The sequence below is a fragment of the Drosophila gunungcola genome (genome assembly GCF_025200985.1).
Source record: "Drosophila gunungcola strain Sukarami chromosome 3L unlocalized genomic scaffold, Dgunungcola_SK_2 000005F, whole genome shotgun sequence".
Taxonomy (NCBI): domain Eukaryota; kingdom Metazoa; phylum Arthropoda; class Insecta; order Diptera; family Drosophilidae; genus Drosophila; species Drosophila gunungcola.
In genome coordinates this window covers 5224958-5242283 of record NW_026453180.1, presented here as the reverse complement: position 1 = coordinate 5242283, position 17326 = coordinate 5224958, and the positions used below count along the sequence as shown (strand labels likewise).

At 39.7% G+C, this 17326-nt stretch overlaps 2 protein-coding genes across 12 annotated transcripts in view; both read left to right on the top strand.

Moving 5' to 3' along the window:
- LOC128259048 (uncharacterized) overlaps positions 1-17326 on the top strand; it is a 367779-nt gene that overhangs the window by 33562 nt on the left and 316891 nt on the right. Inside the window, exon 3 of one of the 11 annotated variants that reach the window (XM_052991180.1) lies at positions 6097-6234. The exons of the other annotated variants lie outside the window; for them this stretch is intronic. Within the exon in view, the coding sequence (XP_052847140.1) occupies positions 6097-6219 (123 nt within the window). The 3' untranslated portion in view covers positions 6220-6234. Of the gene's footprint in view, positions 1-6096; positions 6235-17326 lie in introns of those variants that run through there. 11 annotated transcript variants of the gene reach the window in all.
- On the top strand, positions 14385-15163 carry LOC128259047 (uncharacterized). The gene has a single exon (XM_052991165.1). It carries the CDS (start codon positions 14474-14476, stop codon positions 15071-15073), a length of 600 nt encoding a protein of 199 aa, XP_052847125.1. The 5' UTR covers positions 14385-14473; the 3' UTR covers positions 15074-15163.

Genomic DNA, 17326 nt, shown 5'->3' with positions numbered 1-17326 from the left:
CTCCGCGGAAATGTTCTCCCACCAGCTACCCATCAAACTGCCTTCTACTGTTACACATTCGGTTAGCTAACGGAACTTTGGAAGCGCCAGGTTCTGGAGGTGGAACTACTTAAATAGAGGTTTACTTATTCGAAAGCTTAAACTCAAACGTTTAAAGTTTTGGTATGAATTGTAACTTAACAGTTAGAATGTATGTTCAATTCGAACATACAATTTGGACAAAACATAAAGTCAAATAAAATATTTTTTTAATTTATTGATCAATTCATTTTTTCTGTGAGAGCATGTCCATGTGAGCTGTTTTAAAATTGTTTTTGAATGACTTTCTAGCCCCTTTATCTTATATTAACAACCTACAAATAATACAACCTATATTTATTTGTTATAACTTAAAACATCTTAGCTAAAATCCATTACTCGTTGTTTATTTGGGGCTTATATTTTTTTTATATTGTTCAGTACACTTTACCATCTCTAGATCTGGTGGTGCTGCAGTTCTCGAGTTTGGGGTCCAAATGCGACTTCAAAATGGGCCTTGGAATGGTGCTGGGGCTGGATGGCGCCAGCCGTGAATGTTCTCCATTGCAATTTTTCTTTTATTCCTCCACTTGTGCTTCGCACTCCCGCTTCGCCCGTCCCGCTCCATCCTGATTTTATGTTTTTTCCTCGGATTTTAAGTGGCCCGTGTGCGCCGGCAATAACGAACAGCAGCAACAACAAACACAAACTCAGTGGTAAATGAGAGTAAATGCAATAATTGCAAAGTTTATAACATTAGCATGCGGTAGTGTACGGCTGACTCGACTCAAGAGAAAGAAGGGGAGAAAAGGTGCCAGGAAATTGCAGCCACCAACGCGACCAACATCCAACAACGACTAACGACCAATCGACCGTCAACCCATTTTCCTTCCAGTCATTCTCCATTTTCTCCGTCCGCATCCCCATCAGCGGGAGGCACCCCAATCTACAAAATGGGAAATACAGAAAACGAATGGTGTGAGCTTGGGCACAACAAGGCAATTAGAAAATCATCCATCCATAAGGCCTGGTTAAAAACCGTCTCGTAACTAGCACACAATAAAAAATAGCCAGACTAACAGAAGGATCCTACTATAATTATAATGTTTAATGAGAACTTAAAACGTGTGAGATGCTATAATTGCGAATAGATTTAGAACGCAAATCTACCAATATCTGATTTTTTTTAGATAAGTAATGTTGATCTTATGTGCTTTAAAATCATATCAAAAGTAATATTATTAATTTTGAAATTGTTTGATGATATTAATATCAAATCAAAATCAAAAGAAAAGTTATAACTTTAAGTTCTCCATGTCTAAATAACTAAATAATCGAATACCTTTGGTTTACTCCAACCCGTTGACTACGCTCAATACGATAGCAACCACAATTAGCAGGGCCCCAGAACCGGAACTGTTTGTAGGTAACTCTAATTACAACTCATTTCCAGGCTCATTCTGACATGAATTGCACACACATTCGCTCCCAGATTCAAAATACAAAGATATAAAGATAGAGACACACTTCAACCTCTGCGCATGCGCCACCCGCCTACTCCCTTTCGATGGGCAAAAAAACGATGACGAACTACGTTGGCGTCGCCTGTGCCAAAAGTGTCATCGCCAAGAAGCGGAAATTCAATTTCCGTCACGTTCGTGGCAGAAATTTACTTCCTCGCCGCCACACTGCTTTTCAGCGATTCTGTTTTTCTGCTGCATAGCGTGTACCATTCCGTCGTATTCCGTTCCGTTTCGATTCGTTCCGCGCCTGAAAGCCCTCAGCTCAGATCCGTCTTTTGCTTGATTAACCCCGTAATGGCCTTAGGTATAAATGTTGGATGAGTAATTCTTAGTTTAAAGTAAAAAACTTTCCTTTATGGTCAAATATTTATTTCATGTATTTAACAAAACATGTTTTCTTAAATATAAATTTGATCGGGCTGGGCAGTTTTTTATTAACTATTTTCTTTACCTTTCTAGGCTAATATAAAAGCAAAAATATTTACATATGTTTAATGGCTTTTACCATAAGTTTGACGATTTTTTTAAAATACGATATATTGCTGATGAAATATAATTATTCAATTACTTTGATCATTTTTCTGTAATATTTTGTTTTGCGTTATGATATTATTACTATTTATTAAGCTTGTATAAAAGCAAACTGTCCTTAAATAAAAAATGTTTTTTCATTGTTTTCCAAATTAAAGAATTTTAAACTTTTTTAGTAACTTTTTTCAAGCGTAACCAATTTGTGAAGGGTTAAATTCCCTGCAAACTTAGGCCTGCGTCAACTGGTTTATGATGAACAAACGGTATTATCGTCATTATTGACGCCAGACCCAATACAACTGTTATGCTGCTTGTGCGATTGTCTTGGCTTTGGCTCTTCCTTTGTCTCTGTGCCATCCGTCACCCACTCAAAGTCAGCGCCTGAGCCAAGTGACCAACTTAATTAAGCATGACAGGGAAACGCTTCCTCCCACGCCGCACAAGAAGCACAAGACCAAAACACAGTCGGATAAAGATGTGCGGAGGAAATCGGTGGTCTGGCGTTAAGCCCCTTAGAATGCTTTCTCGTTCCAGAAAATTGATTAATAAAAATTATTGTAGAAATCTCGGAGGACGCCGTCACAGGCACAGGTTAAGTGAAATGGTGGGTGTCATAAGAAATACTTTCATTAATTAAGTGAGCTGAGCCGCCGACTCACTTTGCGGCCTTAGGCGAGCAACCAAATAATTAAGGAAATGATTAAGGATTTCCCCCATTCCACTTGATTCCACAGTAATTCACATTTCACGATGCTCACTATAGGGCTATAAACTAAATAACAAATTATCTGGAAATATTTTCGTGGACTCGTGATTTGCATGTGCAAACAGAAATCGCCTGGCGTCGGTCAAGGCAACATGCGAGGGTCAGTTTAGCACTTGTGCAAAATCAATGAACCTCCGGGGAAACGCTGAGAAAAGAGGGCATAAAGCCTTGGGTTTCTTGGTTCCAGTCAAAACCCACTTGTCTCTGACTCAGTCCTCCCGTTTTGGATAAATTGTTTTTGGCAGTAGGGACACGAAGGTATAACGGTGGGTACAGGAAAATGCTGCAAACAATTAATCCAAAAATGCTGAGAGGCATAACAGTTTCAGGTTTCAGGGATGGAAAGCTATGGGGGGAATGGGAAGTCTCATTCATGTAAGTTTTAAGTAACCAGCAAGTGAAATGAAAGTCGTGTTTTTAGTGAGCTTGAGCTCAGCCAGATATAAGAGAAACATATAAAAATTTGTAGCAACACGTTATAAAAAAAATTTTGTTAATCAATTTTTTTTTTTAACTGAATTTTTTTTAGTTAATGTAAGTCTTAAAGAGAGAAATAAATCATAAAAGATTTTATTTTAAAAGTAAAAATAATAGGTTTGAAATATATTCGCTTTGTGCTGCAACCCTGGCTGCATCGGTTTTTTTTTTTTTTTTTTAATGGTACAGCTTAAATAGGAAAGGGAAACGGTCGCTTAAAATTTGCACATGTGAAAACGTTTCAGAAGCGCCAAACTTGCAGAAGAAGAGGCGATAAAAGACAACAACACCAAGAATACCCAAAGAGCTCAAGAGCTTTGGCCATATGAACGTCCGTTTCTCTTAACTCATTTTTCGTATTTTATTTTCCGTTTATTTTTGTTTTTGTTTTGTTTTTATTTTTACGTATTATTATTGCTGCTGTTGTTATTGTTGCACGTTTTGCGGCGTTAGTCTTGTGTGCAAAACCCAACCGCACCACCCCTCTCTCCGCTCTACCCTATTCACCTCGACTTTATCGAGGGAAAAAGAAGAGCTTCACCTTGGCTTGTGGCTCAGCCACTTTCAGTAAAAAATTCAAACCAAAACAACAAAAGCAAAGCGTCAAAGAAGAAGCACTAGCACCAACAAAACGACAACGTGATGCTTTATGGACTTTGGACTCTGGCGTTGTTGCACAGCAAAATAATAAAAAAAAGAGAGCACATAAATAAAAAACAGCATTCCCCAAAAAGGCAAAAATGAAAACGACGACGTTGAGAGAGCGTTGGCTGCATGAAAAATGGAAACAAGAAACGGCACCATCAGCAATAACACCAAAAACAACCGCAACACATAGAGAATTATGTGATATGTTTAAGAATAGTTTCAATTTAATATATATTTACATTCAAAGAAAGACTACAATTATAAAAATTATACTTTTTTTTTTAACCAATGGTGGACACAAATGTTGTCAAATCTCTGACCCAAACTGTTATTTTTTTTTACTGCCAACTCAGGTTATATTACATTAAAATAAAAATTGATTTTTTAAATATGATATTTTAACCATTTAGTTAATCATATCTAGTTCGATTTTGGTCCTGTTATTGTTAGAAAATACAAGATTTTCCCTCTCTGCATCCGGCAACAAAAACAAGTAAAGTCGAAGAAGAAGACAAAGGCATTTACTTGCAACGCTTTTAACGTTGCAATTCAAAGCAAAACAGAAACCGAAACAGTTTCGTAATGCTGAATGAAAACAACAACAAATGCGGCAATAAATGTACACATACAAATAAAATAAAAACTGGCAGGGGAAATGATGAAAGAGTCAACCACAAAACACAACCTCAAAGCAATTTAACTTGAAGATACCGGCTAATTGCCAACTATAAAATACGGCCATCAGGAGAAAATCGCCAATAGATTTAAAATTTCTAAACAATCTTTTTATTTGAAAACTCCTTGAAACTCCTATATAGTTTAATCTCTCTAAAAGACTGATAAGTTTAAAAGTGGGGGAAATCATCATCAAATCAATGAAAATATTTGCATTCCGCTCTTATGCGGCAATTTGGTTGGGATAAGTAAACTAAAATAAGCTCTGAATCAGTCAAAATTTAATGAAATTTGGTTTGACAGCAGCGGTTTGAAATAGTTTCCGAGAAGAGTCATAAGCTTAAGTTAATCTGAGACCGAAACTTATTTTGTTTTTAGAATTTCTTGCTTTACTCCAAAAGAGTTTTAAGCTATGAGAAATGTTTACAAAAAAACCTCGCATTCACAGTAAATAAATCCGCAATTCGGTTTTCCCATTTTTTTCGGCCAGCCTCCAATTAGCTGACGTCAAGACTGGCCATTCTCTCGACCATTTGCAGCATTTCAAGCGCAATTCCTGTTTAGATGTCATTGCCAATATATCACAAGTTAATGTAGAGAAAGGCAAAAATGCAGAAGGGATTGGCCACTGCGAATCCTTTGCAGTCTGCTTGGTCAAGCTGAATCCGGTTTGGGTCATTATTTATTTACACTAAAAATGCATTTTCTTTGCTGTCCTAAAATTGAGCAATTTATAACGATCCACTTCACGCCGAAACAAGCACAACAAGCCGGGCTAAAAGTTTGGACCATCCAGTGGACACCAAGTGACAGACCAGATCCCTTGACCCCTTGGCCCCTCCAGTGCAGTCCCCCAGTTGTGATTCAATGTTGGCCGGACCCCAAAGTATTCCGAACATCTGAGTAACCCGACAACAGCATCCAACAATTTCAATATTTCATCAAAGACATTCAAAGACTTTTCGCTATCGCGAGGAGGGGGTTATGTTACTGCCTGACTTCTACAGCCGGGGTAAGTGCAGTAGCGCCAAACTGTCGCTGCAATTATTCTCGTTAAATGTGGAACAGATGGAGACGAAGCGGGATGGAGTGGGTCTTGGTTGGGGCTTTAGGGTGGAGTGTGCTCAGGCCCGAGATGAATGCCAAGTAATGCACATGTTACTATTTACTTTCGCCGATCCCCTTTTCGCGCACTCTTCTCGAAATTTCATCGTTTCCTAAAAAATGAAACAAAGAAAATCAGCTATCGGAAGGGAAAAGGTAACGACTTTGAATATATCCTGCCCTGTAATGCAAGACTCCAATTTTCGACAATTAGAACGATTTTTTTTATTATATTAGTTGGGCATATCTTCTTCAGCTTAGTGACGTTTGCCGAATCTCTTTTATTTGAGTATGATGTGTTCTACGATTTATTTTCCTATAATTATGCCTATAATACTGCCAACAAAATTACAGGGTAAACAAATGGCTCTACCGCCATGGAAAAGCAACAACAATGATGATGTGGATGATGATGAAGATGGTAAATGGTCGATGGCGTTGGCGTTGGCGCTTGGCGACGTTACATTTACTTCATGACAGCTCCAATCTGCTGCCCTATCCGCCCGCCTTTTGGCTGCCCAGACAGCCTCTTGAACTTTGTTACTGTGCTCTGCTGTCTTTGGTTATTACTCATACGCACTGTGGGCTGTCGTCAGACAGTCAATGCCAAAATGCATTCCCTGCAGTCGAGGACATTACTGCCAGCAGGATGAGGGATGCTTATTGAGATGTCCCAGAAATTAGATAATCAAGCATGTTATTTACTGGGTAAAAGAGAGGGTGGAAATTAAGGTAATTGTGCGAAAAGAAAGCAAAAATTTCTTTGTAGGTAAGTCAGATTGAATATCAACTGAACATAGATCAAATTTACGAGGTAGTTTTAGAGGGATTTTTTATAGACTTAAGCTTGAGAAAATGGGTGTTTATTGGTAATTCTTGTTGCTTTAAAGTTGGAGGCAAGTAACGGAACAATAAGGGCTCCTCCAACTGGTTAAAAAAGTCTTTTCTATTTTTTCTGGCTTTCCCCCTCGAACTCTGTTCAACGATGCGTTTTTCTTTTGGTCGCCATAAGCGACGCCTCAAAACGAAGCGCAGTTTAAGTAAGTTCAATATAATTTAGGGATGGAAGTGATGCGATAGTTGTTTATTTATTTAGAATTACTACTTGAGATTGAAAGTCGGTAAAAATGTACATACATGTATATATGTATCTACCACACTAACATCCGGAATTTGTTGAATGCAAATGTCTAATGAAATATGCCAGTTCAAAAAAGAGATCATTAGAGAGGAAAGTCCGCTTAACACGATAAAGGAATTCTAATGCACTTTAATAGTGTATTTTTTATTACAAGTTCGTGAGTCACTACTGAGTATTTAAACCCCACGATCCCTGCCAGTATCCCTCGCTGGTTTAAAGACCCCACTGAAGTCATCGTCTGGCAATGTGGCTGCGTCTGAATTTTTGCGACCTGCCGCAAGATTCACCAGAGAACAAGCCGACTAAAACCAATGCCCCCGAAGAAGCGGAGGAAGAGGTTTCCGGCGGCTAACGAAGTTTGTCTGCGGCTAGAGTTGAAATTAATTTTATTATTCGTGCTGGAAGTTTCTCTTTTGTTGCCCCAATGAATCAGCAACTGCGGGGACTGATTCACTGAATGGGGAAGGATTAGTGCACAGCAAATCGAAATCCATTTCGATTTGTTTTGTCAAACTTCCGTCGAGAGTTGCGGTTTGACCTAGATTTCTGCGGGCCAAAATTAAACAAATTACCCGGTAAAGGGAAGTCTTTGCAGGACTCTGCTAAGATATTCTTTGGGTGACTTGCTATCCTTGGTTTTTGCAATGCCTTCAAAATTTCTGACAAATGAAGCATTTTGCAGAAATCAAAAGACAAAACAGAGAGCGCCATTGACAAAAGCGGGTCACTGCTGAACATCAAGGCCGAACCTTGTCAGTTATCGGAAAGTAGGGCGTCAGGGCAGTCTGTTTTGTCTGGCCGGGCGTTGGAGGTCTGTTAGGCTTGCCCCAGCCGAATACTCTCGAGGAGAGCAAGACAGAGGCAGAGGGTGTACGAGAGCGGGAGAGGAATTGGTGCAACTGGTTCGTAGGCACGTTCGCAACTTGCAACGTACAACGTAGTTAGTCTCGTAAGCGTAGGATTACCCTGTACAAAGCGGGTACCAAGACTATAAAACTATATATAAAACTATATTTTAAATTAAAAAACTAGTATTACAAACAAACCGTTTCTTCTTTATTTAAAGTTGTCCCATTTGAAATACTACCTACAAAATTTAAACTAACCATGACCCGCCCGTTTTCAAAGGTATACAAAACAGATCCAAGACTATGAAAAGATATGGCTTTGTAAAGCTATGTTTTAAATTAAAAACCAATATTCAAATGAAGCCATTGAATAGTTTTGAAAAAGTTTTTTTATTGAATTTAAGTGAAGGGTAGTAGCCTTTGAAGTACTACCTTGAATTAAGTTCATATTCATTATTGGTAAATATTTCACAATAGTTTGGGTATTTCTTAAAATTAAAATACTCAAAAACATTAATGTTGACAATGGTCATAAAATTGTGCTCTGTTACAACTACAACTGGAAAAACCATCAAACCACGAGTTTTTTTCCAATAATTTTAGCTTGGAAAGTGTATTTCCCAATTTGGTCAAATCCCCGAAAACAGTTTTGTTTTGTTTTTGGCCCACTGCATTTTGATACAGCTTGGAAGGGAGGCCAAACCAAGCCGAGCAGCAGTGAAAACTGCCACTGTGGTAGTAGATCATGGCCTGGCCAAGAGCACCGAACGCCGAGCACCCAGTGACGAGCGAATCTGGAGCACGGAGGGGCACTTGCACCCAGCTGGCCTCCGATGTGTCAGCGGGGCGGTGGGTCGGCGGGGGGAGTGGCAAGGTTCTAACTAGGATCTGACACCATTTGTAACTTATCGTTAACCCAGTTTAAAACAGCAGTGAAGGCGGCGCCTCAAGGTGTGACAGGTGCAGTTTACGGGTTGCTCGAGGATATTGCATAATTAGAATGGGAATCAAATGGGATGGGGATGCAATGACAGCTAAACGTTGTTTTGGTGGAAAATCATTTGCCGCCAGAAAATCAATACGGAAATTCGTAATTAAAAAATTATAAGCTACGGAATTGGTTAATGCTTTAACAGGTGCCAGTTTTCCCATAACCTTCTCAGGTTTTTGGTGGCTTTAAAACCCAAATGAAGGCGTTTCCTTTGAGGTCAAAACTACAAGAGTTGGGAGTTGGGCAAAAGTTGTAAGAGAAGAGCAGGGTATGCCTAAATAACTGAAGCAGCGATTTTTGTGTGTTTTCCCACTCCCAAGCAGACAACATTTCAACTTCTTTCACTTGCTTTACCTGAGTATATTTCGAAGTAACAAAAACTAAACCCGACTCTGCACTGATCCCGTATTCGAATTCAATTTTTTATTGGCCACACGTGATTGAATTTAGTCTCGGCGGCGACTGTCTATGATTTAACCCATGTTCCCATGCTCCGTCGCATCACGTAGCGCGAGTGTCATAAAAACGTAAAATTAGTTGCAACGTTGGTTTGGGTGAAATCATCATTCAGCGGGGGTAGCCACATACATCAGGTTTTTCCCAAGACACCAACAATGTGTCGCCTCCTTTCTCCTGCTTCCCCTTTGTCATCTTTCTTTTTGGCCCGTAAAATGCACATGTTGATGGCGCGTGTCTGGCATGGGCAATCCAGGGGGGCGGAGGTCCAAGGGTGCTAAACTGCACTTGGAGAAAAGTTCTAGACAAGTTTGTGATGGAAATGTGAATAACACTGCTGCCAAATTTAGTGTGGATATCTCAAAAAGTTATCCAATACCCACTTCTGGTTCACTTTGAATTTCTATACCAAGAACGAACAGTTGATTTCCAATACTTTATGAAATCAAATATTTAATGTCTAAAATCGCAGGTAATCCTTATGGTAGAAATACATTTAAAAAACTATACTCAAACATTGTTTCTTTTCTTCTTGTGATTCTGATAAACCAAGGCAAGTCAAAAACATTTGAATAAAGTTTTTTTTCAATCCAAAGTAATGCAGTGCCATAAGGCAATTTTGAGCACCCCTTATTTAAAAGATAGTTAGCCCCGTACAATTTAACTAAATTTAAACATTTTTCCCTGTTTACCATTTGAATGCACTATGGTTGCCTCCTTCCGTCGAGCCAAGGCCATGGAAAAGCCGAGTGCGTGCGAGTATTGCTCCTCCCACTCCTCCTGGTACTACCGACTTCTCATCCCCGAACTTGACAGCCTCAGGCTACTCCCTAGACATTTCCCAAAAAAGGAAAATGCAAGGAGCGGGGAAACCGCCTCCATTTCAATATATTTTCCCTATTTGATTCGAATTAAATAAGTTACGTGAGCACAAGGCAGCTGACATTTTCATTTCGGCTGTATCTACGAGATGCAAACCCCCTCCCCTCCGCACACCACGCCCCTCAGGGGGCTACTGCAGTTGCCCCAGGAAAAGGGGGCTAAGTGACTGAAGAGTTGGGGACTGATGGTGGGGTCGCTGTGACCTAAATTCATTTAAAAATCGATCGATATTTTCCTCGCTGCATTCTCTTTCACTCTCGCTTCCCACTCTCTCCATATCTCTGATTCGCTCTGACCGAAAAAGGCAAAAGTATATAGAGCATACTACAACTATACTTACCATATATATGCTATATATTTATATTTGTGTGTGTGTGCTCTGTAGTGCAACTGCATTGCAATTATTGTGAAATTCTACTACAATGGAAATTCTACCATGGTTGCTCTGCTTTTTCCTCTTTTCTCTACTTTCCTCTCGGTTCCGGTCTACGTTTACGTTTACGTCTACGTCTACGGTTACGTTCTACGTCCGTTCATACTATATGCTGTGTACTATATGTGTGGGTGGCTGAGGGCTTGGTAAGGCTCATTGTTTAGGTGGGCGGTGATAAAAAAAACCCCACCCCCACTCTTACAAAACACTTTTTGATGGCCAACAGCATATTTATCCTCTTCTTATACTCTTGTGGGGTTTTTTTGGCTTTTGTCTCTCAGTCATGGTATGGCCAACGCTCCCTATCCAATAATTCTCTAGCGAAGGAATATTGTATATTATGTCTTCTTAATGTTTCGGGGAAAACGTGATATTTTTGAATACTACAAAATGTCATATGTATAATAAAAAGACACGAAATTGAGTAATGCCTTTATATGTTAAATCCCTTAAGAGAAAAAAGCTTTTACATGTTATAACTGCAAAAGTTCCGTACATATAAAACTAAGATACAAAAGATAAGAAAACAATTAAATATAAAGTTAAATTTAACTTATTTCGTTCTCTCATACGCTGTACTTTCTTACGCAGTTTAAATTCTTTTGATTTTCTGTTGTTAATGCGACCCTCTAACAAAGGAAAGTTATTCAATATTCCAATGATTTCCTCTGACTTTTTGGGAAAACAATGTAATGAATGATTTTCTCTCGCTCGTTTCACTTGGCCACCGAAGTTACAACTTGCGAAGGGATTCCTGTTGTTGCTGAATTTGTTGCAATGTCGCTGACGTTGGCAAAACTCATTACGATGCCGCATGAGTGACATTTCTACGCTGTCAACATGACACATTTCATAGAAAGATATACACAACACACATGGACACACAGCACACTCTTTAGCACTCGGAAAAGCATTTGTACAAATTAGAAAATTTAGTTTACATTTTCACAAAAACAGGATAAAAATAAAAAAAATTTAAGTCAATTTCCAAAAAAAAAATCTTACCAAAACCACATCAAAGGCCAACCGAATTCCATGCTCAAAACTTATTTTACCAAAACATAGTTTTTTTAACTTATCAGTTAAAAATGGAAATCTTTTTTTGCAAGTGGAGTAGTCGCAGGGCGTTTTTTCAAGCGCGGGAGTGTCGCCCCTGGAGATGAGAAGTCTTGCTCGTGGCACATGCAACCGCATTCCCTGACATGCAACCTACACAGTGGCCTAATGCCTTCCCCTCTCACGAGAAACTCCTCTCCGCGGGGGGTGGGCCAACCCCCAGCTCATCATGTGGAATTACAACGCATTTCTTCACTTTCGCATCGCTAGCTCCTAAGAAGCTTATTACTGTTGTTGTTATTGGTGTTCGTACGTCTTTGTTTTTTTTCCTCTCAACCTTCTTTGTGCGAAAATTTAATTTCCTTTTAGGTCTGCCCCGCCTACTTTTCCGCGCCCGCCCTCTCGTAGTCATTCCTTGTGCGTGTCAGAATGCATCGCTACGTCCGTCTAATAGCAACGCATGTCAACATTTGCTGAGCTTTTGTGTTTAAATATTACTAATACGACATGTTGTCGTGCCACATGATGAGGCACCGCCCGGGGAGGGGGTGGTCCCAACACGCCCTCACACCCACACATGAACCATCTATTGTGGCCCCAATTGAATTATGTTCTGCGAATGTTGGATGATTAAAAAGAATAACAAAAAAGGAAGTCAAGCTCCGTTGGAGTCGAGTCCTCAAATACCCAAGGGTGTGGGTGCATGAAAAATTATGGGAATTAGATGAGAAAATTATCAGATGTATGTCAAATTAGGGAAGGCAGGAAGAACATTAACTTTGGTTCGCTTTAAAGCTATGGGATGTTAAAAACATAATTATAATTCTACCTAGTTTTATTTGACAATATTTTCTCTATATTTCGTCTAGTCCTCGAGGATTATTCATCAGTTAGTCCGCTTTGTTAACAAAGATACAATTATAAGGATTTGGTCAAAAGTTAAAAATGCAGTTGCATTCATGGGAGGTCCTTAGCAAGTCCTCTTTGTCACAAATCACGATTTACTCTTGGCTTGTATTGGTCACAACCTGCTGGGAAAGTCTTGGATAAGCAGATTGTTAAATTCAGAATGAACTGAAATGGAAAAGTTTAATTGAAAGCTATCCAAAATATAATCGGGGTTTGCAGGGGATGCGGGCAGAATGAGACTGGGCCTGAATCCTAGCAGCAGATGCTAACTGAAAATATAGTTGCCAGTGAAAAAAGGCAGTCGGAACAGAAAGCAAAGAAAAGTGCAGAAGAAGAAAGGTTGCACAAAAGATGTTGTTTGCTGCAGTTAAATTAAATGAAAAAGTTTACAACTTTTTTAATGAAATCATTTTATGCAGTAGAGGCATAAACAAAAACCAGCCCCTTCTCAGTTGCAACAATAGCACAGATAAAAAATGCAAGACAAAAGAAAACAAAAGTCTGAACGGAAAAAACTTGTATGCAACTTGCACACAGGCTGAAAGGGATCCAGAAAAAAGAAGGAAAAGCCCGAAAAAAATAAATGAATGTGTGTGCCAGGATAGAAGCGGGGCCTATGTTTGTTCTGAACTTTGTAAATGAAATTGTGTCTTTTATTTGATTTACAATGGACGGCACTGTATTTAAGCGTTTAACGTGTCGTATGCGTAATCTGACATGAAGCGAATCGAAGAGCATTCAACTGTGATAAGGCCGAAGAAGCCCAGAGGCTAATGATGCTCAGTCCCCTGACTTCGTCCTTGGCCAGAATAACAAGGGTCGGAAATTTGTGCCATGGCTTTGTGTGTGTGTATATGTGTGCTGGCTGCTAATCCAACTGCCATTTTCAGGGACGCGAGAAGTAAATGGCTGCGGGAGCTATGCCAAAAATATACCAAAAACGGAAGGTTAACCAGCAAAATCACAAACACACTTCAAATCGCGCTTAAGTGGAAGCTGAATCGGAAGAAACTTCCGATTATTCATTAAGAAATTATATTTTTAGACACATAGGTTGAAGGGAATTTTCTTAAGCCCAGAAAAACACAATAATGAGCGTTATTTTATTACCGACCTTAGAATACATTCATTTGCTTAGGGAAAGTATCAAGGGCTTCATTCTTAAACTTATATTTCTTCCGATTAAGGCTTTTTATTTATGCACAACAAACAATTAAGTCTCATAAAAAAATTTATTGATCGCACAGCCTTTTATTTGCATTTCTTGGCAATACATTGTTTGCTTGCCATACAAGAAAAAAGCCGACATCTTTGTAGCCACATTCTGCATTTCATGCAGATCTAACCATCCATTATGCCATTCAATGCACCAGTTTGATGTCATCACGATGGTTGCGGCCATAAAAATATGACGCCATAAAAGCAGCAACTTGTGTCGTTGGATCCAGTCATCAAATGCGCGCCCTGGCTTACAGGTTGTTATCGGTTATAAACCGCTTAACTACCGATAGAACGATGAGGCGACCCTGCTGCGAACTGCACTTCATGCCAAATTAAACTGCATTCTGTAGTTGGGGCATAGCATTTTTATGATTAATGCGAGTGCCAAGGAGCGGGCGAGTGGTGAGCCTTGAAGCGTAATCCGCCGGATTCAGCCACCAGAAATCACTGTGCCAATAAAAGCGTGAATCAGCGAGGCGAAGGGCAGAGGAAGGGGCGTTGACAGCGCAACAGCTGCAATAAAACATAAAATTCGTGATGGCAAAAGAACAAAAAAAGGGACGAGCGATAGGGGAAACGGAAATGCGTGCATTAAGGGCTGGAGAAAATGGCGTGCTAGAGAAGATGTTGTGTGGAGCATCGAAACTGCGCTTTGACTGCCGGTAGTAATACAGGTTGAAATGGTTCAAGACGGGTTTAGTTTTACTGAGTTTTACGTCAAAATTGGTTTTCGACTATGTAGTTTCTGAACTTTTAAGTTCAAATAATATTATTAACCCTCTAAACCCAATCAAATGGCTGATGTGGAGGAAGAGGAAGCTCCTCCAGAGACAGTAGATGACCCAAATAATGGAAATGAAGCTGAAGAGGATCTTAACGGAGAAGGCGAAGATGGTGACGAGGAGCAGGTTGAGGAAGAACAGGAGTCTGAAGAAGAAGAAAAGGATCTCTTTGAACTTTTGGACGAAAGCGCGGAGGAAGACGAGGAAGAGCAGGCAATTTACCAGGAATATCTAGAGGTGGTCAAGGAGATCGACACTCAGAACTTGGTCATACAAGAGCTGAAAGCAAAGTCTTGTCAATTGATGAACAAAAAATGCAAGACCTACGAGGACAAGCAGGAGTACAAGCGACTGAGGGCCTGTCAGGATCAAGGGGACATCCGTTTGAGGAGCCTGGTCAATCGAGCCATTCAACTGCAGAACTTTGGATCTCCCAGGCAGTACAGAGATATTGAAATGGAGCTTACAGAAGTCGAGCAAAGTTACTTCTTCACTGCCCTTCAGTCGACGTTTTCATTTACATGCCCAACCCACTCGGATGGAGAATCCTGTCAAGGATGCTTCTTCTCGGACTCTAGCTCAGATTCAGATGATGGTCTGTGCTGTTCGTAAATTTAGGCTACTTTGTTTGGGATAGTATAGGGGTTATGTTGGGGCACTGGTTTTTAAAAGTGATTTTGGACTTTAAGCAATAAAAAACTAAGCAATTTTTAACCTAAATCTGTTATCTTTCTTATCACAACTGTTTAAATGTTTAAAGTTCAATAATGACTACAAAAGATATAATAATATAGTAAACAGTTTCTTAAACAATCAGCTTGCTAAACGTCTTTTGGGATACCCCAACTAAAGTGCTCGAGTTAACCCCAACTAACTCTAGTGCCATGTTGGTACACCAACTAAATGCCATCATTTTGGCATTTCCTCTACGCCACTTTGGGCACCACTCACGCCCCATTTCCACGACACTGCACTCGAAAAGAGGGATAAGAGTTCGAGGGTTCTAGCAAAATGGCATGAGAAAGCGTGGAAATCCCCCATCAATTTTCTGCTCATCATCCGCACGTCTTCGGCGGGCAGCTCATTGACCAATTCATTCAATCGGCGAATTCAATAAAGTACAACTAATAAAAAAAATAAAGAAACCAACCCAATGGTAATGGAAATGACTAAGATGGGAGTGGGTGAATGACAGCCAGCAAAGAGAATTACAATTTTCTCGCCATTTGTTTTTCTTTCTCCCTCTCGGGGCTCCCTCATAATTCGCACCATGGCAAAAAGGGAAAACTGAAAGAAAATCCCGCGCATTCTGGGTCTCAGTATTAGTATCTGTGTGCGCTTGTGTATCTGTAAGTTTACTTCAGAAAGTGCGGTGTTAGTGGTCCATCAAATGCTTGTAAACAAAGCCAACAAACGACAATGGGAATAACGAGAACGATGGGCCATTACATGAAGCGTGGAACAGAGGAAAAGGGCAGGGAACGCAAGAATTTTTTTTAGAACGGGGATACAGGATAAAAAAACAACCTAACATGAGAGTTTTCCACGTGAGATTACCCATGTTGGCCAAATTTTGTTTTTGGTTAATAAGAGTTTTAATTTGCTAGTTTCAAACATTTTTAAAAATACCAATTTTAGATTCTCATGGGGTTAAAAAGTAGTGACAATTTCAGGAAAGAAAAGAGGGATAAAAACTTCTACGCAAAATAATTTAAAAGGCTGTACTAGACAAGCGTTGGTAACAAACGAGCAGAGTACATTAGTTATGTTTATTTTAGTTAGTTTTGATTTGCTAATATTAAAATTAAATAGCTTACATATTTCTATAAAGATCGAATTAACATTCTCTTAGCAGGTAAAAAAAAAAAGAAAATATTTTGTTTCAGTGTATGGAACACGGGAAAGGGGCAGAGATCTGGGAACGGGAAAAGGGAACAGCGAATAGCGGGCGAAAAGCAATGCAATGGCAATGAGCGCAAAAACAAAACGAATATGCCCCAGACAGAATAAGGGGATCAAAGCAAAACAGTCAAAGACAAATACCCAAAAGGGGAGCAAGCGAGCCGACAGCAGCAGAGGTGAAACGAAACGAAATGAACTGAATTGAACCAAAGCCGAAACCAAAACTTCTCTGGATGGTTTCTCTGCTCCTGTTTCTGTTCCTCGACTCTTGACTCTCGATTCTCGCTCCCCGACGCTCCGCCGAGTGCCACGCCCATTGTGGCGCATCGTCCATGGCCAAGTGGCTTTTTGGGGCTCTCTGTTTCGCTCTCCCCTTGATTATGGTATATGTGGTGTGTAGTCTGGTCAACATCAAAATATAAAGTCAAGGCGGGAAAGCTTTTGGCGCGTTAAGTTGTCTTGAATAAATTCCTTGTAAAATTATAGTATTTTAAGGAAAAGTCAATGTACAGCAACTAACAGATTTCCATTAAAAAATTGATTTTTGACTTAACTAGAAGTTAATAGTAACTGAATTAGAAGTTAATTATTTAATTACATGTTAAACCTGTTTATATAAAATAGTTTGGATTTGCACTGTTTGGTCTGTTTGACAAAATCGAAAGCTGGAGTGTAAATCAAATGCACCTTCGCTTTAAAAAGGGTAGCAAAAAAGGAATTGTTTTGGCGCGCAAATTTGCCAAGTCAAAGGAAGAAGCAGTGGCGTCGACTGCGACGTCACCTTGCGTCCATTCACCCCGTTTATCATTGTTTGTGAGTATGTGTGTTGTTGCCCAGACACAAAAACAAACACATAAACACGCGGCGCAGTGAGCAAATTTCATTTAACTGCGCTTCGATTCGATTCCATTCCATTTTCCACTTGGTTCTGTATTTGGACCTCTGCCTTAGGTCTTCTGTTCC

Bases quoted from the DNA above. Each gene is read 5' to 3' on its own strand.
- LOC128259047 (XM_052991165.1), top strand. From the start codon at position 14,474: ATGGCTGATGTGGAGGAAGAGGAAGCTCCTCCAGAGACAGTAGATGAC.